The 16448-nt window shown below is 44.4% G+C and overlaps 1 protein-coding gene across 4 annotated transcripts in view; it reads left to right on the plus strand.

Moving 5' to 3' along the window:
• TANC1 (tetratricopeptide repeat, ankyrin repeat and coiled-coil containing 1) overlaps window positions 1-16448 on the plus strand; it is a 240624-nt gene that overhangs the window by 180916 nt on the left and 43260 nt on the right. For 3 of the 4 annotated variants that reach the window (XM_032594413.1, XM_030325449.2, XM_030325446.2), the window contains 6 exons: window positions 959-1081; window positions 1858-2139; window positions 2984-3141; window positions 6339-6570; window positions 7710-7876; window positions 9867-10474. In XM_032594413.1, coding sequence (XP_032450304.1) covers window positions 959-1081; window positions 1858-2139; window positions 2984-3141; window positions 6339-6570; window positions 7710-7876; window positions 9867-10474 — 1570 coding nt within the window. The remainder of the gene's footprint in view (window positions 1-958; window positions 1082-1857; window positions 2140-2983; window positions 3142-6338; window positions 6571-7709; window positions 7877-9866; window positions 10475-16448) is intronic. The other variant, XM_030325447.2, reaches the window with a different exon arrangement.

Below are 16448 nucleotides of genomic sequence, written 5' to 3' on the forward strand. Positions count from 1 at the left end.
GTATTGGTTGTTTTTATTTTTTATTTATTTTTAAATTAATTTATTTTTTAATTTTTTAAATATATGAAATTTATTGCCCAATTGGTTTCCATACAACACCCAGTGCTCATCCCAAAAGGTGCCCTCCTCAATACCCATCACCCATCCTCCCCTCCCTCCCACCCCCCATCAACCCTCAGTTTGTTCTCAGTTTTTAAGAGTCTCTTATGCTTTGGCTGTCTCCCACTCTAACCTCTTTTTTTTTTTTTTCCTTCCCCTCCCGTATTGGTTGTTTTTATAATTGAACTTGTATGTATGCTCTCATAGACCCTTAATGCATTTTAACTGGTACCTGTGTGGTGTGACTTACTTATTTGATCAGAGGTAAATATTACTTGTTTTTAGAATTTTTAAAAATACACATAAAATAGCATATAACATATACATAAAAATGTAAAGCTTAGGAATGTTTATTTCTGATGAAATCCACATGGCTCCTTTCACTGTCCTGAGCTGACTATTAGTGTTCTGAGCACCGTGGAATTGTACAGCAGAATCTGCTCCCTGAATTAACAAGGTTGGGATTCCAGCAACAGCAGAAGGCTCTCCAGAATTGCAGGGAAAGACCTCTGGGATCGTGCTCTGTGTCTGCAGTATGTACTGCAGCTGTATTGAGTGACACGTGATGGTCAAGTTTCTTCATAAAAATTGTTGGTGAAGTCTGTGTCTTTCCAGGAATAATGGAGAATTCTGGAAACCATAGCAGCACAATTTTAAGAATGAGAGACACTTGGTTTTTGCCACTTTTCGGTGAACTCCTTGCTGGAAAAATAAGCTGGGATGGGCAAACAAAACTAAAGTTACTTTGAAGTGAATGGAAAGCCTGAACGGAATTGCTTAGTAATTTATAATTTGTAGTAGTTTGGGTATGATATTAAAATCAACTTTGAAAAGACTAAACTTCAGTTTAATATTACAGCAACAAGCTCAACCAAGTTGGAGGATCTGAGTTATTTAGACGGGCAGAGAAATGCCCCTCTTCGAACGTCAATTAGATTGCCGTGGCACAATACAGCCGGAGGTAGGGCACAGGAAGTTAAAGGTACTTATCTTTGCATCTGCTGGGATAATGGATATAATGAGCACATTCACTCAACATTGAGGATCTGGGATAACCAGCGTTTAAGCCAGCTCATTTAAAACCATGACATGAATTGTGTGTGTGTGCTAAAAGTTTGTTAAATGTGCTAGGAGGCCGTCCTTTAGTGGTTTGGGACTTCTTCCTTAAAATATGTGATGAACTCGTTTCTGGAGTTGGAAAATAATTCTGCAGTATATTATTTTGGAATGAGGAGTAATTTAACACTCACTGGATATTTTTTGTGACCAACAAAGAGTCAGCTTTGTTTCATTTCCCTGGGCTGTTGGTCACCTCTTAAGTCTACCCGTAACACACAGTCGGGTGGTCGGGAACCTTGCCAAAGGGGCCACTCATCATCACACCAAGATGAGAGCTGGGGCCCCGTCTCTAGGAAAACATTTCCATTTTACTAACACAGTAGTAGAAGGAGCCATCTTAAACACTGTTTCAGACAAACCGATGAGGCCTGGTTTGGCCACTTGAATCCCTTTTCCTAATCCTCTGGTGTCTGCCCTGAGTCATGATTAAAGAAGTAGCAAGTCATTTTAATAGGACTCTTTGTAAAACCAACAGGGGATTATAAATGAGGTATTACAGAAGTATTCATAGAACCAGACTGGAAATACGGATTCCTTGTAGGGTAAACCTAAATTTAGGCTAATACTAAGTATATCAGTGTATAAAATTATGACATTCTTCTAAAATAATGATTGTTTTTTGTTTTTTGTTTTTCTAAGCACGATTTGCTCCCTACAAGCCACAGGACATTTTGTTGAAACCCCTGTTGTTTGAAGTACCAAGCATAACAACGGACTCTGTGTTTGTGGGAAGGGATTGGCTCTTTCACCAGATAGAAGAAAACTTGAGGAACACAGAACTGACAGAAAATAGAGGAGCCGTGGTGGTTGGAAACGTGGGCTTTGGGAAGACCGCAATCATTTCTAAGTTGGTGGCACTTAGCTGCCACGGAAGCCGCATGAGGCAGATTGCTTCCAGCAGCCCCAGTTCACCACCAAAAAGTATGTGCATATTTAACCACTCATCTAGTTTATGATATTCGTGTCAGGTAGATGGGGGACATTGCTGTGGGATAAACAGTCCCCATGTTCCTCAAGTTGTTCTAGCTGCCGTACCTGGTCTGGCAGCACATTGGGAAACCTGTTTGAACCCTTCCATCTATCCTGGCACCCAGGAAGCCATCACCTGGGATGAGAACAGCCTTCCCTGGTCTTGTCTCAGCTGTAGGGCCTGTGAGGCCTGATCAGGTGCCCTGGAGAGTTCGGGTCCTAAAACCAAGGGGGTTCGGCTCCTGGCAGAAAAAGCCAGGAGGAGTCTGTGCACAATTCTTTTGTACCCTGTTCTCCACAGCCTTTGTCCTCTGTGCTGGGTTTACTCATAGTATAAAAACTAACTTAATATAGAAGCCAATATTTGAGTAATCGCATCTTATTGTATGTATAATAAACCCATTAAAAGAAAGTGTCTCTAACATGGTGAACAGGAACAGTGAGCCATGAAAGTTTATATATATACATATACATATATATATATGTATACATATATATACATATATATATATGTATATATATATACATATATATATATATATATATGGCGAAAAGACTTGATATAAAGAAAATGAAAGAAACCAGAAAGAGCACTGCTCCTGGGAGGGTATCTGGGTGTATGGGGGGCAGGGCTGAGAGGGACACTTTGTGTTCTCCTTTGGACCTTTGCATTTGGAACGCTGTTCACTCATTACCTATTAAAGTACTCTTTGGGTCTACTCAAGCAATCCGTTCACTATCTCATCATACCCCTATTCTGATGTTGTAATGATGAAATTGGCCTCTTTCTCGGCAGCTTCGGATTCCTCCCAGGATCTTCCTTTCACTCCGTTGCTTTCACCGAGCTCTTCTGCAGTTGTCACCAACATGGCCAAAACACCCCCTGGGTCTGGGTCTGATACTCCTGAGAACCAGAGACCAAGAGAGGACGCAGTGAAATACCTCGCTTCTAAGGTAACCTGCTCCTGCTCTAGGGGACTCTTCTAGAAAGAGAACAAGATTTGTTAGTTTGGCTTCTGAGAAAGGAATAGAAAAAGGGATCTTGAAACAGAGATAGTTCTTTAATGTAAAACCATAGCTTTTGATAAAATAGTGATCAAGTACTCCAAGTAAAAGGTATTAATGAAAATAAATATCTCCAGACACTGGCAGGGGACTTTGATTCATCTTAAACAATGGATTGAGGGGCGCCTGGGTGGCTCAGTCAGTTAAACGCTCAACTTCAGCTCAGGTCATGATCTCGTGGTTTGTGAGTTCAAGCCCCACCTCAGACACTGTGCTGACAGCTCAGGGCCTGGAGCCTTCGGATTCTTCTGAAGGCCTGGAGCCTTCGGATTCTGTGTCTCCCTCTCTCTCTGCTCCTCCCCTTCTCATACTCTATCTGTCTCTCTAAATAAATAAATAAACATTGTAAAATTTTTTTAAAAATTAAAAAAAAATGGATTGAAAGAATTCCTCAAAGTAGCAGGTGGTATCACAGGTGCCACAAATCCATCCTTACAAGCATGTGCTGTCCTTCACTTGGGAGCCTTGAACGTGATCCAGTTCACCACGCCTGTTCTCTGTTGCCTGGGGACTTTGGTTCCCTGCATCCCTCTGTCAGAGGTTTCTTGTGAGGTTAAAAAAGAGACTTGGCTGACTTTCTCTTGATAGATTCACGGTCATCAGGGTCCTTCTGAAATTTTCCATCTGCTCAGCATCTGTGACAAGTTCATAAGCCACCCTGTGCATTAGAACAGTTATGTCTCTCACTGCTAGTGACCTGCTGGGGTCTCCCTGGGCAGCAGTGGTGGGGCAGGCAGAGCTGGGGAGCATGAGGTGGATGGTGTCAGGGGGCATCTAGGAATGCCCCTGGATTCAGAGGAAACGCTCTGAGGGTGAGTTTGGTGCAGGGGACTGAAAAGAAGGCTTTTTTGCCCAGATCTTTGCTCCTTGCTTCTCCTTCTCGGGTGAGAGCTGTTCCTCACTGGCGTAGGCAACTCCGGCCACTGATTGGTGACAGTCCTCTAGTCAGAAATGAGCGATCTGAGATGAAGAGTATAGTGCAGACTTCAAAGCCACCCTGCTATAGTGATTTTTCAAACCACTTTGTGACCTGCAATAAGAGATATATTTTACCCGGAAGACCTGTGCACGTACTCACAACACACAACTGAAGCAAAAGCATCACGGTATTCTCGCAGCTTTATATAACCAACTTTATGAAATGAAAACAAGTTGTTGTGGCTCCAGACTGGTTTCATGACCCACTGTTGGGCTGACAGACTTCTTCGGTCAGACACGGTGCTTGACATAGACCGGGGTGCTGCCTGTCTTGTTGGTGGTTTCTACAAGCTTAGGGGTCCTCCTGTCTTCCTGCTCATCTTTCCAGGACAAAGAGGAAGAGCAATCAGCTTTCCTCAGAGTGTGGATGATAATTTTAATCTAAAACAGAAGTCACACAACAGTTCCAAATTGGCCATGTCTACTCTTGCCACTTGCTTTTAAGAGTCTACAGACCTGGAATCTAATCCCAGAGCTTCCACTGCCTGCCCTTGTTACCTGGTGAGGCATTTAACCTGTGTGCAGTCCGCAGCTGTGAACCACACCTGGTGAGGCAGGGTTGTGAGGAGCTCTGGGAACAGCAGGCACTCAGACCCTTCTGGAGAACAGAAAGCACTTTGCACACATACATTTTTACTTTTTTCACCTTCCTTTTCTCATACTCCCTGTTCCTCCTTGTATTCTCATGTGGGAATATATCAGAGTTTCCATACATCTACAGAGCTCTTCTCCCAGGACAGTTCTGCACCTGGCACTTTCCTTGGACTCTAGCCTGCTGACCCTTCAAATCCATCCCAACAAAGGCAACTCTCCTTATCCCCTCAGTGCTTGGGAAGGAACCTCTCTCCTATGTGTCTCTTCACGCTATGGGCAGACGTTTGGTAATTTCTGATTTTGGTCCTTCAAACTCTGGTGTTGTTGAATATCTCCGGTGTCAGGTGTGTGTGCGGGGAGGAGACTAAAGGTTTGAGCTAGGCTGCTGGCCCTCCTGTCTGGGAAAAAGCAGCAGCTGTGGGTGTGCCTGGGAGGCTCAGTTAGCTAAATGTCTGACTCTTGATTTTGACTCAGGTCATAGTCTCACCTTTTGTGGAATCAAACCCTGCAAGGGCTCTGCACTGACAGTGCTGAAGCTTGCTTGGGATTCTCTCCCTCCCTCTCTCTCTCTCTGCCCCTCCCCTGCATGCATGCACCCATGTGTGCGCGGGATTGTGGTCTCTCTCTCTCAAAAATAAATAAATGTTTGGGCGCCTGGGTGGGTCAGTCGGTTAAGCGTCCGACTTCAGCTCAGGTCATGATCTCACAGTCTGTGAGTTTGAGCCCCGCGTCGGGCTCTAGGCTGACAGCTCGGAGCCTGGAGCCTGCTTCAGATTCTGTGTCTCCCCCTCTCTCTGCCCCTCCCCTGCTCGTGCTTTGTCTCTGTCTCAAAAATAAAAACATTTTAAAAATAAATAAATAAATAAATGTTTAAAAAATTTTTTAGCGTTTATTTATTTCTGAGAGAGACACGGAGTACAAGACGGGGAGGGGCAGACAGACAGGGAGACACAGAATCTGAAGCAGACTCTAGGTTCTGAGCTGTCAGCACAGAGCATGATGCAGGGCTCGAACTCAACAAGCCTTGAGATCATGACCTGAGCCAAAGTCGGATGCTCAACTGATTGAGCCACTTTCCTACCCGCCAACTTTATCTGCTTTTGGGGAGCAGCACATGAGTTTCCCAAGGAAATGCTGCTGTTTTGAAAGTAGGAATGAAGTGAATGTGGCACTTCTGGATGTTGACGTTGGGATTATTCAGAGATGCTCTAAGCCAGGATTGGCTTTAGGTTTTATGAATGAGGCTTATTCATTATTTTTGATACAGAGTACCTTGTGCTGATCTTAGTGCTAATCAAGATGGATTTGCGGCTGCAATTAAGAGTCTGCCCAGAACTTGGCAAACCATGTGAATGAATGAAAGAATAACTGAAACAATTAAGCTAAATAGTGACTCAGTGTTGGGGGATAGAAACAACGTATTTCATTCCCGTGGCAGAGGGGGCATCGCATGTGTTTGAGATCACGGAGGGAGCATGTCAAGAGGGGTGCTGATGGCTCTGCTTCCCGCATAGGTCGTGGCCTACCACTACTGCCAAGCTGACAACACGTACACGTGCCTGGTGCCCGAGTTCGTGCACAGCATTGCAGCTCTGCTGTGCCGGTCCCACCAGCTGGCCGCCTACAGGGACCTACTGATCAGGGAGCCCCAGCTACAGAGCATGCTGAGCCTCCGGTCCTGCGTGCAGGACCCAGTGGCCGCCTTCAGGAGAGGAGTGCTGGAACCGCTCACAAGCCTGAGAAACGGTACTTCCGAGCAGCCACCCACACCCTCTCTCTCTAGTCCAGAGTCCCTGGGACGGTCCTCAGAAGCATTTGGATAGGGGCGAGGGTGGGCGCCAGGCAAGGATGTGGGTGAATGTGTGCACTGCTCATTCCCTTACTCAGGACCATCTCCCTAGGGTCCCTGCTTGCTTCTTGAATGGTGTAGTTTTGAAAGAAATGCCTCCGATAAAGAATTCACTCCCCGTTGAATATTTCCAAAGTAGCTAATTTGTAACCATAGGTTATACAGATGACTTATGCCCTAGAAACTGTTGCCTGCATATTTTATATTCCTACCTAGTGGGGGAACAAGTTGGTTGATTGGAGAACTTGCCAGCTATTTTTTTTTTCAGGGGCTCTGCTCAGTTGAGTTGATCCTAAAGGCTTTTCTAGAAGTGTTCATTTGATTTTTTTTTTTCCCCCTTGAAATACTCGACAAGGTAGGGGACATTAATGCTATTATGGGCTGTTCATTTCTTATCCTTTCTCCTCCTCATTCCTCACCTTTTAAGCTAGTTTACCTGCCTCCATAGCACTTTGGGATGGAAACAGATCTGTCATCATTTGTCCTCAGTTTCTTGGACAGAAAGTTGGTGCTAATAAATGGAAAACTAGATTCAGGCTTGTGGGAAAGAGCCCTGTTCTAGGAGTCTGTAAAAGTGAGGTTCTCACCACTGGCTGGCTGTGTGCCTTGGGCCAGATGCTTGGCTTTTGAGGGTCCCTTTTCATTCCCAGACATCCATTGCAGGGCAGGGGGGATTCTATGGGGAGGACCTAGCATCTTTTCCAGATTTAATCTCCATATATGCCAGTTATCTTAGCTATAGCTCACCCCAGTGAAAGGAGTGTATGAAGAGCTAACTGTATCATATCCATGGGTGAGATCCTGCTAATGTGTGTAATACAATATGTTTCTGAAAACTGTTTTATAAGATTTGTTTTTCTCTTGGCTGTCTGCTCTGGTTTTCATTATAAATTTAATAGAAAATGTGCTTCTCTGAAAACCGTTTCTTCTGCAATATGTAAACCTTTTTAGCTTTTCCTAACACTAAAATTCACTGGGTGGTGCCATTTTCTAGAAATGTATAATTTCTTAATTAAAAAATTATTTTATCCTTTAGAGCAGAAAATTCCTGAAGAAGAATATATTATTTTGATAGATGGCTTAAATGAAGCGGAGTTTCATAAGCCTGATTATGGAGATACGCTTTCTTCATTTATTACCAAAATTATTTCTAAGTTTCCTGCCTGGTTGAAGCTGATTGTGACTGTAAGAGCAAATTTTCAGGTGAGAAAGAATTCTCCAGTCTCTTTCCAAGACCTCATACCCAGAATTTATAGTGATTAACAACATAAACTGTTAAAAAGCGTTTAGCTGCTTAATTGAAAACTACATTAGGACTTTGATATATTTAGTCCACAAAGCCCCAAATGAGTGAAACTCTGACCTTTTTACCTTCCATGAATCAAGATGTCAGGAAAGTCTCCTCTTAGCACTGCACTGTCCCTGTACTTCCAAAATACAAGAGTCCAGCCCTGGAAGTAACTCAATTTATCTACTGGAGTTTAAAGTTATTCCTGTAGTTATTTGTGTGGAATTGCAGTGGGAATCTGTTTCTTTTTTCTTTCCTTCCTTCTCTGTCTTGTTTCTTTCTTCCTTTCTTTCAAGGAAGAAAAGATTTTTAAGGCTAATTCTGAAATAAGGTCTATTTTTTCATAAAACTTCAACATAAGATTCCACTTGTAGTGAAATGAAGTGCTTTTTTTTTTAATTCTTTTCCTCATCTTTCCCCTCATTTGAACCCAAATTATATCTTACCAACCTTTGACTTCTTCCCTCTACCCCTGTCCTTTTTTAGTAAAGATATTACTCTTAGATTTTGATTTTTGCCCTTTTGTGATGATGTCTATTTAAAAATAGCATTTGGGTTCTTTTCTTTTCTCATTAAAAGTGGCATTAGGCCTCAGCCTCACTTGACATTTGTTTTTATGGCCATTTGATTTATACCCTTTGCAGTCATTTATCACACAGTAAGCGGAATTTGGTAATCGATAGAGCAAAGGAATAGGAGTCCTATATTTTCTGTACTAGCTGTTTAAATTTTCACAGGGTTCGGTTACCATCCATATAAAATGGGAGTGATTATACTCAGCCTGCCCCCTGCAATTATTATATTCAGTGAGGACATGGGTCAAATTCTTCAGAAACGATAGTGGTTAGTTTATTTTTTTTTTTAATTGTTTTTAGTGTTTGTTTATTTTTGAGAGACAGAGAGAGACAGCATGAGTGGGAGAGGGCAGAGAGAGAGAGAGAGGGAGACCCAGAATATGAAGCAGGCCCCAGGCTCTGAGCTGTCAGCCCAGAGCCTGACACGGGGCTTGAACCCACAGACCGCGAGATCATGACCTGAGCTGAAGTCGGACACTCAACCGACTGAGCCACCCAGGCGCCCCAGATAGTGGTTAGCTTAAAGGAAAAACCAAAAACTCCTCTCTGCTGTTAGGTGTGAGGAGAGTGCTTATCTTTCGGATGGGGGTGGGATGGAAAGGGACACAGGGCTTCCGAGAGCTGGTGACGTTGTTTCTCGCTGCTGGTTACACAGATGTATTTAACTTTGTAAAAATTAATGACGTTGTGCAATTATGGTTTGTATGTTATACTTGAACTTAAAAGTTTACTTGGAATGAACAGCAGTTAAAAAAATGCTAGCAGGCTATCCTGAAGTACGGCACCTTCATTAAGGCATGCTGTGGCTGCGGTATAGCCTGCTGGGGGGCAGGGGCCGTTTCAGATTTCCTGGCTCAGTTATACAGTCCCAGTATCTGATGCACAGAGAGGGATGCCTCTTATCTCGGTGTCTGGCCGTGTTCTTAGATACACAGTGCTGGTTTGTGTCTGTCCTTGTTATGTAACCTCTGCACAATGTAAGGATTATGAGTATTGGGTCACCTCAGGGTCTCACTGCCCCTGTGCTGGAATGGCCAGCTTGCCATTGTCTGCCCGGGGCTCTTACATCTTGCTCGTTTCTGAGTCTTCAGATGAGGGCCTCGGGAAAGCCATTACTGATTCGATCTCGCATCAGGATTTCTTTCACATAAGCTTTTTATCTTCAACTTATCCTATTACATGTTTTAATACAAAACAATGAGTCCCTGTAATCCATGAAAATCCTCCTTGAAAGAAAACTAGTGAATCTAGTTTGAAATGCAGCTGACATAAAAAAGAAATCTCTGTGGACTGACACTGTGGGTTTTTGGCGTTTTTTTTTTTTCCACAGGAAATTGTGAGCACACTGCCATTCGTCAAGCTTTCCTTAGATGACTTTCCGGACAACAAAGACATTCACAGTGACCTGCATGCCTACGTCCAGCACAGGGTCCACAGCAGCCAGGACATCCTCAGCAACATCTCCCTGAACGGCAAGGCCGACGCCGCCCTTATTGGGAAAGTGAGCAGCCACCTGGTGCTGCGGAGCCTCGGCTCCTACCTGTACCTCAAACTCACCTTGGACCTCTTCCAGAGGGGACATTTGGTCATCAAAAGTGCCAGCTACAAGGTGGTCCCCGTGTCTCTGTCTGAGCTCTATCTGCTGCAGTGCAACATGAAGTTCATGACCCAGTCCGCCTTCGAGAGAGCACTTCCGATTCTAAACGTGGCCCTCGCATCCCTCCACCCCATGACGGATGAGCAGATCTTTCAGGCCATTAACGCGGGCCACGTACAAGGGGAGCAGGGATGGGAGGACTTCCAGCAGAGGATGGATGCTCTCTCCTGCTTCCTCATTAAGAGGCGAGACAAAACCCGCATGTTCTGCCACCCGTCCTTCCGGGAGTGGCTCGTTTGGAGAGCAGATGGTGAAAACACGGCCTTCCTATGCGAGCCCAGGTATGGCAGGCTGCTTCCTGTCTGCTGTTTGCAGGGAGTCTAATGTGCGATTGGAGAAGGGGTTCCAAACACAATTCACCCTTTTTTCCCCTCCTCTACAGTTTACCCTTCTCAATGGAAAGGCAACACATGGTGAACAATTCAGGAGGGCCGTGGAAAACCTTGCTGCCAAACAAAAACTTCCATCCTTTAATTGCTAGAAATTTGTATGCGAGTACATCCAGTGAGAGAGAAGCTGAGCAATGCTTGGTGACCTTTCTTCGCTGTCCATTCTCTTCTAGACCTTGGTCCCCTTTATGGGAGTCACAGTGTGGTACATGCTCCAGGGAACAGTGGGCTTCTCCAGAAGCCACTCTCAGCTCAGCTTCCTCACCTTGAGTCTGTGCACTGTCTTGGACCCCTAGCATCACTGCTGCCCCTCTTGGGCATACAGCATCTTGTCCCAGGGATATGCCTGCAGGCCCCAAATGGAGCACAGTGATCACAGCTGGTTGTGATTATTTGCATTTGTGCTTCAGTGCAGTGTAACAGGCTTGAGGTCAGCAGGATTCAGATTCAGACCTCAGATGCCCCATTTATGAGATGGTCCTGCGGCAGCTGCATCTAGGGAGTGGAAGGTTCCACTGAGGAGTCTCAGCAGGGTGGGGCCAAGACTCCGCTCTCTGCACTGCTCAGGGGAGGGAAGGCGGTAAGCCTGCCTCTCATGTGGCCTCATGCTAGTCAGAGTGAGAGGTCAGGGAATTTGAGGGTGCAGATGCTTTTGTTTCCATAAGGGTGGGTTCTTGTCTACTACTTCTGCCTGGCCCTGGCCTTGGCCTGCATCACTGTTGTCTTGAATGGTTTCTGCTGTCTGTGAGTCATAATTGCCCCCGACTCGGTACCAGGTCCAGCAAGCTGCTGAACTGTTCCCTATGAGCTGAACTGGCCAGGTGACCAGATGCTGGGGTCCAGGAATGAAGAGGTGAAATAAGCATTTGTAAGCTGCACCACCTTCTTCCCCATGAGTACTGTTTTGACATTGACCAGATGGGAGTCTGGCTGTTTCATGTTGTGGGTACTGTTGTTTTCTGAGGTAACACCAGGCTAAAACCGTGTTCTTTTGAGTCTGGTTTGAGGCAACAAACTGTAACTCCCAGGTTATTTAGCGAGACTGTAAATAACGAGGTGATATGTGTACCATATATTTGACATACTTAGCCAAGTTGGATCATTTTCTAGGAAGATAGGCTACAGTCGAGTTTGTAGAAACATAAAAACAAGTTGAGAAACTTCAACAGGGGATGTAGATTTGCCACTAGGGTTTGAAGCAGAGGAAGTTGAACTGTAGTCACTGTAAAGCCTCGCTCTGCTTTGGGTGGTGGGCAGCACTGAGGTAATGCAGCCTGGAGCAGAGCTCACTGTGCAGTGACTAGCAGACGTGTACCTGAAATGTTGGGTTCCTGAGTGCTGTTGTGTTCCAAGAAGCATGTGTGGGGAATTACCCAGGGTAGGACCAGGACTGGACCAGGACAAGAGAGACATCCAGGGTGCAAAGTATAAGGAGTTCCTATTTGGCATTGTGCACATCAGCATTTACCCAAGACCCCTTTAGTTCTGGAATTTCATTCAGCAGACAAGGCTGGTGAAAGGACACTACTGGATGCATTTCAGCAGAAGTCTCTGCGGGCCCACCACATGCAGGGTACTGTGGCAGATTCAGAGAGTCCTGGGATAAGGGCCCAGCTCTCAAGGGCTTCCCACACAAGGGGGCAAGTGAGGGAGGAAGTGACCATGTGGGAAGAAAGCACTGCACGTGGACTTTAGGAAAGGGAGGCTTCCAGCTAGGGAAGACTGTTTTTGGAAAGTGTTTCACATACATGAGGACATTTGGGCTGGGCCTTGAAAGATGGGTAGCATTTCTCTTCCCACCCTAATTAGTTGTAATTTTGCCCTAATTAGGGAGAAGCAGCAAAAAGAACCCAATACCCAGAGTCAATGACATCTCACTTTTTATTTGTCTCTTTCCATGCATTTTAAACATTCTCCAAATCATCTTTTCTATATTAAAATTCCTATCCTGCATTTTTTTTTTTTTTTTTTTTTTTTGCTTACACATCATGGATAGCTTAGCAAGCAGTTTAGAAATCTTAGCAAAGTATCATTTTTCATGGGTGTGCAAACCTCCTAGTAGGCGAATAATGATGTACTTTTATTTACCCTTACTGTGGGGCCTTGCAGTTGTTTCTGGGTTATTTATAAATAAAGCAACCTATTGTGCATGTCTTGGTGCTTTTCAGGAAAGGAATAGAATTTTCTTCTTTGTTTTCATTATTCCTTATGTTAGAATTACAGGAGCAGAATTAAAAAGATGAGTAAGTTGCTTAAAGTCTTCTTGCACATCACCTAGACTGAAACATAATTCACATTTTGCAATATTTACTACATCTGTCATCTTTTGCCGATAACAAGTTGTAGATACCACGACATTTTACCAAGTAACTGATTATGTACCCCAAAAAGACATTTTCACACTTAACCACAACACCATTGCCACACCTAAAATGTTAAGACTAATTGATCAGTATTATCACACATTTAGCTGTGACCAAATTTCTTTACTTCCTTCATATTTTTCTAGTATGTTTGAATCAGGATCCAGATAAGATCATGAAAATGCGTTTTACAGTGCCTCTTTTAATCTATAGATTTGCTTCTCCTTCTGTTTCTGCTTTGTCCTTGCATTTTATTTGTTTAAAAAGAATAACTGAGTAATTTGTCCTATATGGTTTCCCATAATCTGAATTTTGCTGATTGCATTCTCATGGTATTTACTGTGTTTATCACCTCTATTTCCTGAAATTGGTCAGATTTTATCTTAAAATATTTTTTGCAAGGATACTTAATAGATAGTAGGTCTGCTTCCATCAGGAGGCACACAATGTCTTAATGTCTCTCGGAGGCCTGATGATTATTTCCCGGATCCATCAGTTCATTAGGGTTGCATCAGGAGTTTTAGAATCTTGAGCAACCTCCTGTCTGCTGTCATGTCATGGACTTGAGGAATGAACAGATAGGATTTTAGTAGGTGGAAAAGAGGCTATTGCAGACAGAAGGAGCTGTCCAAGTCATCATGTCAAATGGCAGGTTGTGTTTTGGCAACAACAAACCTAGTTTGGCTGGAGCTTTTGTCATGGGATAGAAGACTTAACAGAAGGATGTGCTAGGGAGAATAGACTTTAATCAGTCATCTCTGGAGAGCCCTCAATTGAGCAGGTCGAAAGTGCAGACTACCTACATTGGCAGGAGTGTGGAGGGTTGGACCATGAGAACCTGTGTGACAGCAGCAGGGACTTGGTGGACCTGGCTTCGGGATGCAGAGGGGTTGAGACTGGCTCTGCTAACGTGAGATGGGTGGGCACAGCTTGGCCTTATAAGCAAAGTCAAGGCGAAGGGGGAGCTGTAGAGGACATTAGGGTGTTAAGCCACAGAAGCTAGGAGCGGCACTGTTCTTAGGAAGGGTAAGAAAAGCAGGAGGTGTGGAGCACGTGTTGCAGGACATGAGATGCCTTTTGCTTATAGCAGCTTGAGCTGGTGGGGTTGGCAGAACTGCCTGTTCAAGTGGGGGGGAAGTCTGATGGTGGGGAAGTTGGAGGTGAAGATGTGGCATCATTCATGGAGAAGTGGTGGAGGGGCCTGATGAGGGAGTGTAGTTAGCAGAAAGGGAGCTCTGACTTCTGGGGTATGGAGCAGAATTCCAGGAAGGAGGTTGGGGTGCAAGAGCTGCTGAGAGGTGAAGGAAGATGATAACTAAGAGGGAGTTTGGCTTCCCAGTGGAGGAGGAAGGTCCCACATTGTTAGAGATTCCTTCCATCCAGCTGTGAGGGATGGAAGAGGAGAGCGCCAAAATTCTGGGATAAGAAGTGTAAGGGTGGAGAGGTTTGGGTTTGTTTGTGGGGAAAGGGTGTTTTTTTTGTTTGTTTGTTTGTTTGTTTGTTTGTTTTTTAAACACAGGAGTTGGAGGTGTTGTTGGAAAGGTGTGGGGTTAATGTGGGGAAACCTGATCCATGAAGAAGGAGACATTGGAAATGCAAGGGGATAGGGGCAGAGAGCACAGGCCACTTGTCTCCTCTGTATTCCCATTGAGGTGATTCATGGCACCATTCTGCTGAATGTTGTTTATAGTCCTCTGGTAGCTGAGAGCTCCTCCAGGGAAGCACCTCACATTGTTCCCTGTGGAATCCTCCATATCAAGCATGGTGCTAGTTACAAGGTGGATGTTAATGAGTGAATGAATGAGAAATCATGGTGCACTGATAAAGAGCATAGGTGCTTGCATTAGGTAGACTGCAGTTCAAATCTCTTCTCAGTTGTTCACCAGCTATTTGATCTTTTGGGCAAATCATTTGACCTGTCCAGGCCTCTGTTTCCTCATGTAAACAAACTGTTTAGTGGGTTGCGGGATTGTACGGTTTAGTGAAACAATTCAGCTAAGTTTCTGCATCTGGTATATAATGAACAGAATTGTAAGTGCAGGTAGCCTTAGAAAGCACTGCAGGATCTAGGAGGAAGGGAAGAAAAGTAAATGGGATATATAGAGGAATGGAACACAGCTATCTAGTGATTACATGAATTGTCTCCTTAGGCAGGAGGCCACGTGCTTAGCTGAGATCACTAGAAGCCACTGAAGGATGCATGATCATTTCCCCATTAGGGGTGTAGCCATGGTACTTAGCCTAGTATGTCTTTGTGGTGGACACAGTTGGTGTGGCCATTGAGTTCAGCAGACTGGGAGACTAAGGATGGCTTAGGCCATGGCTGGGAGATGTGAGCCAGGTTGAACCCTGGGACCTGCCCATGGCTAGGGACTAGGGAACTAGGGAGGATATAGAGCCTGGACCACTGGTAGGTGGGAGGGAGCAGGAAGGGTGGGAACATGGGAGAATCTCATCTGAGAGGGAAAACCCAAGCTTGAGGTGTGGGAGGTGGAATGTGTGCAAAGAAGTACAGACTGTGTGCTTGTGGAAGAGCTCTAATCCCTTATGAGATGTTGGACAAGGCACTCAGTGTCAGCATGTTTTTAAGTCATGCCTTCCCCTGAAGTATAAAAAGCAATCTCTTGGTGTCTACTTGCCTTGATTTTTTTCATCTCTAACATAGTTTATGACCTATTTGAAAAACAGGCAGGCAGTTGGATAGCTAAACACTATTTAAATGATGCATGATTTTACTCATCTAGATTAGTAACTCCCAGAAAACATTGGGGAGAATGCATTTTTTCCCCATAATGCTTCCTTTTCTCCACCATTACCTGCTTTCCCTCCAAAACAAAACAAAACAAAAAATCCAGCACCTCAGAGTTGTCAGATTGATAGAAATAAAATTATTCACATTGTACAGAAGTCATTGCTGTTGGAATAAGCAGCCCCTAACATCTTTCCCAAACAAATTGGCTCAGACAGAGGCATGGATCCCACAGGAGACGGAATGAGTCTTGCAGATGTGGAGAGGGTGATGGGTAGGATGGCTTCTTCATGAAAGGGTTAGTGAGGGGTTAATTGGTGGTGTCAGTTGAATGTCCACCATGTGCCCAGACACAGCAAGTCTGCTTGTACATCTTAGTTTTCTCCACCCAGTAAGGAACTGTGTTCCATCCAAGCCTAGAATTCTAGGTATTTCTGAGTATGTGCTGTTGCTTTGCATGGCTTGGTTTTTGTTTTGTTCTCTTTGTCAGGTCTTATCCTTTGGCCAGGTCTACTCCCAGTGGTGATTACACTGAGGGGGGAGACCTGAATGCCAGGTCCAGTGATGGTTCTGCTCCACCTGTCCCTCTGTTCATTCATCCATACAAGAAATACATATTTGAGTGGTTGCTAAGGGCTAGGCATTTGCTAGGTATTATGCCTATTGATGTGCCATAGGCAAGACCCTTAATCCCATGGAATTGACATTTTTGTGACAGACCTAAATAAATAAACAAGGTGAAGAATGATGGATG

The sequence above is a fragment of the Lynx canadensis genome, chromosome C1 (assembly GCF_007474595.2).
Source record: "Lynx canadensis isolate LIC74 chromosome C1, mLynCan4.pri.v2, whole genome shotgun sequence".
Lineage (NCBI taxonomy): Eukaryota > Metazoa > Chordata > Mammalia > Carnivora > Felidae > Lynx > Lynx canadensis.